At 44.3% G+C, this 12,637-nt stretch overlaps 1 protein-coding gene across 2 annotated transcripts in view; it reads right to left on the bottom strand.

Annotated features, from left to right (window-relative positions):
* Tmem232 (transmembrane protein 232) overlaps positions 1-12,637 on the bottom strand; it is a 237,619-nt gene that overhangs the window by 184,646 nt on the left and 40,336 nt on the right. For both annotated transcript variants that reach the window (XM_060368256.1, XM_060368255.1), the window contains exon 9: positions 6,140-6,294. In XM_060368256.1, coding sequence (XP_060224239.1) covers positions 6,140-6,294 — 155 coding nt within the window. The remainder of the gene's footprint in view (positions 1-6,139; positions 6,295-12,637) is intronic.

Genomic DNA, 12,637 nt, shown 5'->3' with positions numbered 1-12,637 from the left:
TGTGACATGGAACACAATCGTAATCCCAGGACTACTCAATAAATTGTCAACAAACTGACAAGATGGGAGGCAGAGCCAGGATTCCCCAGAAGTTTGTATCATTATGCATAAATTTATCACTAATTCATTAAGCAGAAAGTAGCAACTTTTAAATAACTAGCTTAATGCCATAAAGAAACACAAGAGTATGTTAACAGGCCAGGTGGACCAGGGTTACTATAAATCTATTAGTCTATCTTCACTCTGTGCCAATTAACAATGGGTATGCTGTGCATTACCGCGGCTTTGACCCTTCTGGACACACGGTTAAAAGAATTTTTTCCCTGCATTGCTTGACTCTTGTATATTTGAAAGAGATGGCTACGTGAAAATTCTTATTTTGGTCCTGTGTGCTGAGAGCGTTCTTCTGCTGGACCCCAGGGCCCTGTCATTCCTGTGGCTGCAGGGAAGCCACTGGGGGGACCTAAAGCCCTGTCAGGGCACAGCACCGCAGATTCCTACTTTCGCTGGTCCCCTCTAGACACTTTCGGCTGTCTGTGTGGCTAACGGCAGTGAATCCAGCCAACAGGAGCTTTCCTTTCCGCTCTTATTGGCATTCCAGCATCGCGGTAAGTTGTGCGACGCTGGCGGAAGCCGCGGCCCCTGTGTCGTGGAAGGCCGTTCCTTAGCCAATACTGTCAGGCTGAAGAGGGGTGCAGTCACATTTGTGTCGTAATCCTGGCAGCGTGGTCGCATGTGACACGCTGTTGACGGAAACATTTACGATCGAGATGCCAGTTAGGAAATGACAGATAGGACTGCACAGCAGGGCTGTGAGGGTGGGAATAGAGAGCAAGGGAGCAAGTGGGAGCTGAAACAGGTGTCTTTGCAGCCCATTCAGACACCAGCTTAGGAAAGGGAGGTAGGGTAGAAATAGAGGCAGGTAGATTTCTATGAGTTCAAGGACAGCTTGATCTACATAGTGAACTCAAACCTGGCCAAGGCTGTATAGTGACACTTTGTCTCAAAAAGAAGAAGAAGAGAAGAGGAAGAAGAAGGAAAGAAAGAAAGAAAGAAAGAAAGAAAGAAAGAAAGAAAGAGAAAGAAAGAAAGAAGAGAGGGAGAGAGGGAGGGAAGGAAGGAAGGAAGGAAAGGAAAGGGGAGAGGAGAGGAGGGAAGAAAAGGGGGAAGAGGAGCAGAGGAGGGGAGGGAGAGGACAAGAGAGGGAAAGGAAGGGGAGGAGAGAGGGGAGTAGAGGAGATGACAGGAGAGGAGAGAAGAGGAGAGTAACATGGAAAGGTTTGCAGGGAGGAAAAGGAAGGGAGAAATGATGGGGACAAAAGATGATTCTTTTGTCTCTAAACAGTCAACAAACCGGTTCATCCATATTAAGTGATTCATTGAAAATGGTACAGGCAGTGAGAGATCCGAAGTCTCCTGACTTAAGGTTGAACTTTTTTTTTTTCACTGAATGATGATGTGCTGATGCATAAATTCTGTATTTCCCGTGAGTGGACTAACTGCTTACAAATAGAGAAAAGGATCTATAGGTCTGTGAGGAATAGTATAGAAACCAAAAAGAATCAACAAGGTAAAAGCTGAGAACTCACACACAGCCTCCTCAACTCATGAAGAATTAAAAAAGCCAGACCATGACTGTTGTTTAAATGCTTCAAATGAGACTTCACAAACGCTAAAGTTGCCAGGGCTGAGGATACAGGCAGACAAGGGATGGCAGTGACCTAGCCAGAAGGTCCCCCAAAGCCCAATTCTTTTTTCACCTCAAGGCAAACACAAACACTCTAAAACCCGCCATATTGCAACAGTTTTACCTCATCTAGCTTTTTTTGAATACACACATGGGGCACGTTAACCTGGCTATTTTGCTTTGGGAGATGGGACTCTGTGTGATGGTGTGCTGTTGAGATGTCATGCAACATTTCTCGGCCATCTTTGTTGGCCAACAATTCAATTAGAAATACGTTTGTTTGTTTGTTTGTTTCCATGTTAGAGTTGAAATCCCTTGGAGTCGGCTTGAGCTACCTCTCCAGAGAAAAGGGGGCACTTTGTAAAAGTTCAAACCACAGGGTAGAGCCCTGAGATAAAACAGCATGTGAAGTGTAGCCATATTAAGGAGAGGCCTGGCTCCCCGCAAGCTGCCTGTCTCCAGCTCTGGGTAGACAAAGGCTGTTCTGTGGCAGCCTGGGTCAGGGGAGGGAGTGGGGAGAGTCCTGGATTCTCCATTCATCTAAGTATCCACTGAGTTTTATACTGTGTTGGTTTTAGGACACCCTTTCCTCTGGGGACAACATGGCCCCAGCAAGGCTACTCTAATTCTATGATTGTGTGTGTGTGTGTGTGTGTGTGTGTGTGTGTGTGTGTGTGTCCTCTCATGGATCCCAGCCCTACCCCTGGATGTTTTGTTTCCTTTTGTATTATAGTCTAAAAATAGAGTTATAAGAAGTCACACAGGGAGATGTATGGGTCAGCTATAGACCAACCAATCAGAATGTGCAAATGGGAACTACCTATTTGTATGCACGGAATTGGCCGCCACGAATGAAACATCATTGGATATCTAGGTCAAGTTGTCTTTCACTGCATTAAATATCTCCACGTCATTCATCATTGTGCTGTCTCTGATACACACAGGGACTGACGTTTCTTGGGTTATTCCTCTTAACTGGTGTCATATTTTGGGGGCCAGAAGAGCAGTGTCTTTCCTCAAGCGTCACAATCAAGAAAATCCTGACAGAACCCACTCCTCACCAGCCCTTTCAGTATGTCTATTTATTCTAAATATATGGTTTACTTCCCCAGTTTTCACATGACCGTCAGTGACGCCATAGAGCATACCGTGAGCATGACGGGCAAGGTTCCCTGGAACCCAGAGAGGCATTTCTGGTGCAGCTCCAGCCATTAGATCAGGGCTGTGTCTTATCTGGAGTAACGGCCTCATGCCATCTGTACACACTGTTACGTAAGTCCTCCAACACCGAAATGAGAACAGTTATTTTTACATTTAATGTGACGCTCTCCTGAGCAGATGTAATGCAAGCTTGAAATTTTAATCAGCCTCTTTGTGGGTTTTTGGATAGGTATGGCCCCCATAGGGAATGGCGCTATTAGGAGGTGCGGTCCTGCTGGGGCAGGAGGAGTTGTGTCGCTGTGGGGCCGAGCTCGGAGGTCTCGGAAGCTCGAGCCAGTCTCTTCCTGCTGCCTGCCCGCCCTGCAGAACTCTCAGCCCTCTCCGGCACCTTGTCTGCCTACAGAGTACCACGTTTCCCACGATGATGAGAATGACCATGCCTCTGAACTGTGTGCCAGCCCCATTAGCTGCTGCCCTTTGTGAGGGTTGCCGTGGTCATGGTGTGTCTTCAGAGCAATAGGACACTGACTAAGACACTCATAGAGATAACCTTATATTTATTTAGTGTGTGTATGTGTGTGTGTGTGTGTGTGTATGTGTGTGCTGCATGCATGTATACAGGAACATGCCAAGGCACATGTGTGTAGATGAGAGGGCAGTTTTCAGGAGTTGACTCTTGCCTTCCACCGTACACTTTCCAGGGACTGAACTCAGGCTTAGTGGCAAGTCAGGAGATGACTCAATGGCCACAGTCTGTCTCTGAACATCCATAGTGTTTTGTTGACCAGAATCAGGTTTTTATTCCTCTAAAGAAAGATTATTTTCTTAAAATGAAAAAGTAAACACAAGAAAGAGCATCAAATGAATGTAACACTATTCCGACAATTTTTTTGTCTTATTATTTGCAGTCACTATTGACCACTTGATCGGTTTGCGCCTCTATTCTTCAACACTCTGTGCTACTCGTCCTGCCCTCCTTCATGATTCTCACACCCTCCCAGAGTAAAAGAAGTAAAGATTCAGACAAGCCAGACAGCTACAGGTGACAGTGCAGTGATGGTCCAGGAAACGCCCTCCACTGGGACACTTAGAACCTTGCTCCAGTCTCTGGCAAGCATACTAAAATGGCTCCAGCTTAATGTTAAAGAAAAACAACCAGGTGGGTTACCTAGTAATGTGAAGAGGGACTGCATCTGACATAATCTGATTGGCCTGCTCTTTGATCACCTCCCCCTGAGGGGGGAGCAGCCCTACCAGGCCACAGAAGAGGACAATGCAGCCACTTTTGACGAGAACTGATAGACTAAGATCAGAAAGGAGAGGAGAACCTCCCCTATCAGTGGACTTGGGGAGGGGCATGCATGCAGAAATGGGAGGGAGGGTAGGATTGGGCGGGGAGGAGGGAGAGGCTTATGGGGGGATACAAAATTAATAAAGTGTAATTAATAAAAATAAAAAAAATACAAAAAGAAAAACAACCATTTGTATTGTCTCACCCCAAGTCTATTAAGTAGTAATCTAAAAAAGCTGGATTTTTTAAAGGCCCGTTGACAACCTTAAACATATATGTCTGCAAATTAATTAACTATGTGGTGATAAAATAACATTTAAAAAATGGTTAAGCTGTTAATGTAAGGCTGAGGCAGGAGGAATAACCATGAGTTTAAGACCAGCCTGGACCACACAAATCAGTTTGCATCTGAACAGAGCTACATGGGGATCTGTCAAGGACAGATGGAAGGAGAGAGAGAGAAGGAGGGAGAGAAAGATAGAAGGGGAGAGAGGAAGAGAGAGAACTCGTGTGTGAAGAAAAAAATTTGCATCTGATGAATTAATAGCTAAAATAAATAAGCATCTCAAATAATTAAAGATCAAACAGACAACCCAGTTTAAAAGGCATAGGCCCTGACTCGGCAGTTCTTAAAGGATGCCACACAGACAGCTCACAGACATGTGAATAATGCCCTATCTCACTAATAACCAAAGTAATGAAAACCAAAGCCACGGTGAGCTCTCACCTAACACCTGTTTCTGTGAGTATGAACTGCCACCTCATGCCGGTTACCATGGGTGTAAACTGCCACCTCACAGCTGTTGCCGTTGGTAACATCTCACGCCTGTTACCGTGCATATGTACAATCGGATGGAAGGTAACTGCAAGAAACGTTAGTAAGTAGAGCCAAAATGGGAAAGAGTAGGAAAACACCTCAAGAAATTCTAAATAGGATGCCCTCTTTCCCCACAACCTCCCTTCTCACTACGCATCCAAAGGAACTGAAAGCAGAATGCTGAATAGATGCCAGCTTTCCTCTCAGCAGCAAAATACAAATTCACCCTCAGCGTTGAAAGATGAACGGGTCTTACGTACACATGGAATATTATTCAACCTTTCTTTCGTGGGAAAAAGTCTTGCCTTCAGTTACAACATGGGTGAACTTGGAGAATACCAAGCAGAGTAAATAAGACCAGTACAGAAAGGTAAAGGTTGCGTAGTCTCACGTGATATCCAAACCCCTAGAAGTCTAGTGAGAAGTTATTCTAAGGCCTGGAAGGAGGACAGTTGGTGGACAGAAAGAGGAAATGCTCAGCAGTGGGTGGAGTTCTAGTGAGCCACGTATTGCATACTCAAACTTCTAACAATCAGTTTTAACATTCTCACCAAGAAGAAACAAGTATGAGAGGTGGTAAGTATGTCCATCAGCTGAGTTTATTCATTCCACAGAGCGCGCGCGCGCGCGCGCGCGCACACACACACACACACACACTAAACATCACACTCAACCACAAAGACAGATAATTATTACTGATCAATCTATAAAAACTAAGGTCTTCCTTCTGCTGCACCCAGACAGCTTTTGTAGGACATCTATGCCCCTTCTTAAATTGACGCATGGACTAGAAGAAGCTGACCCTTTACTGAGATTGAATTTTTCCGTATATTCTCTGAAGAAAACACAAAGATATAGGATCAGCACATTCCTTTCAAATGCGTAATAGACAGTCTCATTGCTAGCATCTAACAACATGAGAAGAAATGTTTTAAACACAGGAATGAATGTCTGATCAGTAACACATTCCCTTTAATAGAGACAAGCTACCACCCAGAGAATGCAGCAAACAAGACAACAGAGCTTTCAACAATTCACTGGTAACACCGGCCATAAAATATGCACATCACTTCTGCCGTCGGAGCTGAGGCTATAAAGGGCATTCCTTGCCAACTGAGCCGTGATTAACATTTCAGCGCAAAGGTCTCCCGGAGTCACTCTGGATTTATAGAATTGCCCTTACCAGCATTTCGTCTGAAGCTGTGTTTTGTGGAAGAGGAGATGTTTCAGCACTTTATCGAGCTGAGAAGGACTGTTCTGAAGACAGGACCAGGCTGCCACGGAGTGCCACAGCAGGTGGTTGACCTCATAGCCCGGCTCGTTCAGCTCCAAGTGCTTCTGAAAGTACAAGATGGAGGTAGAGCTGCCAAAGAGCTCTTTGACTTGCACAGACTTGAAAATACACTTTAAATACACAGATCAAAATGAGAGTTTGTTTATAGTTCATGTTTTACTAAGGAGAAGCATTTCTAAGTATTTTTATGTTAGGTATGTATAGTTATCTAAGCCTAATATTTATACAAAATTTTTACACAAATCCCTGTGTTCAATGGACAAGTCTACAATACGACAAAAATGCCAGCTCCTGTGATTTTGGATGATCATCCTCAGACTCTGTGTGTCTCAACACCTGATCAAGAGGCAACAGGAAGAGTTTAAGCAAAGTTGGAGTAACAAACTGGGCTCTGAAATGTAAATTCCTCTGCATTAACAAGCAAAGACATGTCTTACAGGGCATGGCCAATGCTGTTAAGCAATTATTTTTAAAAGACTACAAATTTAAATAGTTAAGAGGTTTTATCATTTGTTTTCTCTAAGTGTTCCTGACAGCTTCATTAAATAATTGGTCTGCTGCAGTGAGCGGCATTTCATGACAACACAGCACTCTCATCTTCCACCCTCAACCCTGACCCCAAAGGTACACAGCCCACACCCCACCCCAGACCCAAAGGTACACACCCTGTTTTGTGTACTTGGATCACTGGCAGTTCATGTTCCATACCATTAATAAATACTTTAAGTCTAAATGGTCTCTTTGGCCTCAATTATTAAATAAAATATCATAACTAAAATCTAAAGACAGTTTTCATGTTGCGTCCTCTACAAAAGCTGGAGGTTTATACACAATTTCAAATAAAAACCTCTCGAGTTTCTAGTAAGCTGTTTAGTTATATTCTTTGGGTGTTTGTTGGTTCTTTTCATGTCCAGGATCGTTACAAGCTGGAGAAGACACCAGAGTCAGGGTCTACACAAGCTTGCTGGCCCTGGGAGTGGCATTTCAGAAAATGGACCACAAACGAAGCCATGTCTGGGTGTTTACAATGTCCCCAGGGGAGCCGTCTTCTGAGATAGCGCGAGGCACTGGGCCGAGACGCGCCGACTTTGGTAAATGCACACATAACTCGATTTTCTGCCTCGTGGTGGAGCCCATTTAAAACGTAAAAGCCGTAGAAATGAAATTGTCTCAATAGCCCTCTGTGTCTCTCCCTGCGTGTCTGACGGCCTTCGGACCGTCATAAACAGGGAGATAGGTCTGTCTTAAATTTCTGAGATGGCCTGACAAATTAAGGTAAAACAATGCTTTTCTAGATACCATATGGCTGCAGAGACTATTAAGTGAGGGGAATAAATACCTGTGCTGAAAGATGAAATGAAAACATTAGTGGGTAGGTTGTGTGACCAAAACCCATGATCCAAGGACCTAGTACAGAGAGGCTGAAACTGGAGGATGGCAAACTTGATGCTACCTTTGGGAAATTTTAGGGCAATATTGGCTCAAAATGACAAAGCATTAAAGCAGTGAGGGTTATGAACAAGATCTGTGCTTTGCTTCAGTTTTACCTTCTGCTGTTGGCAGCTGATATGACATTGCTTAGTACAGAACTTGTCTGCTACAGTAGAGTCAAACTGATCTGCTGGACACAAGCGTAACCCACATGCCTCGGATTTTACTCCAAGACGACGATTTTTTGTAAAAGCCATTTAATAATATTTATTCTTTAGACAGACAGAAACGAAGCTACCGTATCACCCACAAAATACCCAGGTGTAGAATCACCCCTACTTTTAAATAGGGAACTTTCAAGGGAACTCCTGCTTCCTGGGGCACCCCTTGAGCTCCCCAGGTCTAAATGCTGTAAAAAAATAAAATAAAATAAAATAAAATAAAATAAAATAAAATAAAATAAAATAAAATAAAATAAAAAATGACCTGAGCAGTCTCCTGCTGAAACCCTGCACAGCTCCTCCTGGCAGCTCAGGCCCCCTCTCCTCCTCTCTCCCTCCACCAGGGAATAAACCCCATTGTCTCTGTGCCTCCTCTTGCTTGACCTTTGGCTTGATGGCCTTGGCATTCTCAAAAGGAAAGAATTCATGTAATCATGATAATCACATGGTTCAACCCCATTGTCATGGGCCAAGAGAGAGCAGACCTGACTGTTACCACATGCTGCAGACACAGTCCCCTGTCTTTACTCTGAGTCCTCTAATGTGGTTGGGAGGCGAATGCTGCCCGCACCGTCAGCAAGAGGGGCTGCCCACGGAGGTGAGTATAGTCCCTGTGTGTCTTTTCCCCCTGAAGGGGGAGCAGCCTTACCAGGCCACAGAGGAGAACAGTGCAGGCACTCCTGATGAGATCTGATAGACTAAGATCAGAAGGAAAGAGAGGAGGACCTCCCCTATCAGTGGACTGGGGGAGGGGCATGTGTGGAGAAGGGGGAGGGAAAGTGAGATTAGGAGGGAAGGGGATACAAAGTGAATAAAGTGTAATTAATTAAAATTAAAATAAAAAAATGGAAAGAAAGAAAGAGCACGGAGGTGACTACAGCATTGCAGCACTCTGGCAGAATGGTCATGCGCATGTTTAGTCTAATAAAAATCACAGCATGATCTACTTGTTTTCTATAATTCTTTACTATTTCACTCTGGAAACTGTCAAGCTGTGGTGGCTTTGAAAGAGAAAAGGGCTGGGGCCGGGAGGCTGTTCAGCCAGGCAGGCGGCTGTCCCACAGGACTGAGGACCAGAGTTTGGATCCTCAGCACTGACGAGGAAGCTGGGCATAATGGCGCCTGTCGGGATTCACAGTGCTGGGGTAGACAGAGACAAGACAAAGATACCAGGTGTATCCACCCACAAGTAGACACACTTCCATATGCGTGTATGCAAACATACAAAAGAGGGGGGGAATGAGAGTGACTTTTACCGGATGATCATTTGATAAGCATGGAACACAGAATTAATTCCGTGACTTGAGAGAATACTTTCCTGCCTGCCGCCGTTCTTTTCTTCTTTTTTTTTTCCTACTCCTTTTTCTTTCACTACTTCCTCTGATTCCTCCAGCTCACTCCCTTGGACTGGCATCCGCAGCTTCCCGTGACAGCTGTCAGAAGCCCTCCTACCAAAGCACTGCTGGTTTGCCGGGAATCCGGATAACTGCCTCACCTTGGCCTTCATGGGAATATGAGTGCGTTTCTGCTGAGTGACTCCTCAGGCTCTTTTACAACAGAGACGGGCTTGGAGGTGTGGGTCTGTTGTGACTGCTCAGATGTAATGTTCTGAGAGCTCCATCCTGTTTTCAGAGACTTAAGGGATTAGGGACATGGCCATGAAAAAAAAAAAAAACACCTCAACACAAACGTTAGTCAAACAGCAACATGAATGACTGGATAATGCTCCTAATCTCAAAGGGCAGTTGTCTCTTCGCATATGCTCACAGGACAACAGTGTCTCCGATTTTGATCGTGTCTCTCTGCTTCTCGAGTACGTGGACTGTGAGAAGATAGACCGCTAATCACGTCAGAATATAAAATTGGTGTATCTGCTACTTTTCAGGGAACTAGTTGTACTTCAGCTAATATTACTTAATAAAGGGTCTACTCCACTTGAGCTGAGTTTAAAGTATTCTCCAAAGGACCATGTTGTTATTATGATGTGACAACTGTGCTTAGAAAACTCAGCTCTGCTGCTGAGACAAGGACAGAGTGGGAAATTCAATCCTGCAATTGGGCTCTGCAGTCGCAGAGCTACTGGAAGGGTACCACTTCTCCAAGTCCGTGGGAAAGATGGGTCTGGACCACTTAAAAGAACATTAAAAGAAGAAACTGCAGCCAGTGTCAAGGAAAGGAAGTTTCCTGCTTGTAGCTAAAACCACAAATCTGCATTGTGTGCCTTGTAACATGTAAATTCTACAGGGTTTTCAAAGCAATTCTAGCATTGGTTGTACAAGAAATTCAGCAACTGCTTTTACTTCATTTCTGTAAGCGTTAAACATAAGGTATTTTACAACGGCTAACATCGGCTGTGGGTGAACCTTTCAGTATAATCAGAGGATAAGGGATGATGGATAGATCAGTAAATCCGGGACTATAATGTAGCATCCATAAGGGCAGGATGAAAAATGGCCTCTACAGTAGCTTTTACATTCTGTTATCTCTTCTTTTCCCTCTCTCATTCCCCACAGTAAGAAATGAAATGGGTATTGAATGGGCAGATGCTCAACTGAACTGGAGAGGCTGGCTCAGAAAAGCCACACTGGAGAGATTGGGTGGAATCTAGGGAACTTCAGGGCTTGCAATCACGCCATGAATCAGTGCTGATTAGACGAGGGTGATTTAGGAGCAATGTGGCTCCTCTATCCTTTATAGTCTTTATATTATGAAGTAATTGGAGAAGAAAAAGAAAGGCAATAAACCTGACAGCCCCAAATGTGTTATAGTCCCCTCAGAGAACCACACGAATGGAGCTGAAATAGAATTTAGGTCCTTTGTTCTACAAAGTGGAAAATGCTCAGTGAGTGAGCGCGTCGCTCAGGGCAGACGGCAGACGTGTTCATTCCAGGAGTAGTTGGCTCTGCCCCTGACTCAGTGACTCTCTGCAGACCTGTTCATTCCAGGAGCGGTCAGCTTTGCCCCTTTCAGCAGCAGGCTTCCGCTGCTTCCAGAGGTGGAAACAGATTTGTTCTTCCAGAGCACCAGCCTGGAAGCTAACAGTGGCCTCCCCTGAGCCAGGGCATGGTGTGGCCAAGACTGCACAGCACCGTGGTTAGGGATACAACACTCAGCTCACTGTCCTCCAGCGTAGCCATATTCCCCTCTGAAAGTCACTGGGAACTGTCTAGGTTAAGGCAAATACATAAGTATAGTTTCAGTTACTAACGCCTATGTTTTTATAGCATTTCGTCTACAAACTACAGTTTAATTTATTCCGTTATGGCAGCTGCAGTCGTGATGGTGGTGGTGGTGGTGGTGACCATGATCGTGAAAATGAGCAAAGCAGGTTTTTTTACAGATGAGCAAATGGAGGCATAGGGAAGTTAAACAGGCCTCCCTAGAGCACACAGGCGCTGTCAAGCAGCTCAGTACTCTTCAGGATCAAAGTGCTTTCTGCAGCTCAGTACCTTACCTGAAGTATGTTTGTCCTCAGAACACATTCCAAACTTTGGAACAATTGCTGCTTTTCACACGTCGCAATTTGCACTCGTTACTAATTATAACCAAATGGTTCAGATCACCTAGCGAACACCACTCGTTATATCGATGGTTTATCACTAATGAGCCAAGAGACAGATACTTAAGCATAAAAGTTATAAACCCGTGCAATCAAATGTGTTTTCTCACCTGTTGAACTTACACTGAATGTTTTAAGGGCACTAACGAGAACACAGGAAGTCTATGAGGGCCACACATAAATGAGGCGGTTTGGGGAAGGGATTTTCACATGTGTCCTTACGTTATGTTAAAGGTATTGTTCAGGCTGGGGAGACAGCTCAATGGGTGAAACACTGCCACAGAAGCATGACAACCGCTGTGTCCGCCCATAGCTGGGCCCCTTGGGCAACACGCCTGTGACCCCAGCTCTCTGGAGGCAGAAGCGGGGGATCCCAGAGCAAGCTGGCCAGCGGGGCCAGCCAGGGGGAATGGAGCATCTCCGGGTTCAAGGAAAGACTTTGCCTCAGTACAGAGGCAACAGAGAAATCAAAGGTTCTAGCATCTTGGCCTCACATGCATACAGACACACATGCATGCACATTGCACATATATAAGCCCACAAACACGAAAGCATGGATAATGTGCACACACACCATACACACAAGCCAAAAAACATGGTTTTTTCGAAAAAATTAAAAAGAACAAATTTTCTGTTTATAAACTATAACAATTAAAATAATGAAAAAAGTCCCTGTTTCTTAGTAGTCACATTATTTTTCAGAAAATAGTTGAGTAAAGGAAATAGATTATTACCAAAGAGACTGAAGTTTGTCCTTGGGAAAACATCTGTGTTATACACAATTACATGGCTCATTGGACTTGTGTTTGCATAATTATTGCTTATTGAATAAATTTATTATTAATATAAGCAAGAAAAATTTAACTTCATGTACTGAAATTATTCTAGTCTCTCAATTTGAATTTTTGGGGAGGGGAGCCTCACTGTAGCTCTGACTGGCTTTAAACTCAGTAGGCAAAGCTGGCCTTGAACTCCCAGATACCTGCCTCTTCTGTTTCCTTGGTGCTGAAATTAAAGCCATGCATCACCATTCCTGGCCAGTTGAGCACTGGGAAGTTTTTGGTTGGCTTTAATAGCATAGTAAGCATTATTTCCCCAAAAACATGGAGAACATATTACATTTGTCTGAATGGCCAGTCTTTACAACCTTCCCCTTAATGAAAGAAAATATGCTAA

Source organism: Meriones unguiculatus, chromosome 15 (assembly GCF_030254825.1).
Source record: "Meriones unguiculatus strain TT.TT164.6M chromosome 15, Bangor_MerUng_6.1, whole genome shotgun sequence".
NCBI lineage: Eukaryota > Metazoa > Chordata > Mammalia > Rodentia > Muridae > Meriones > Meriones unguiculatus.
Note: the sequence above shows the minus strand (reverse complement) of the source record. Positions and strands in the feature narration are given on the sequence as shown.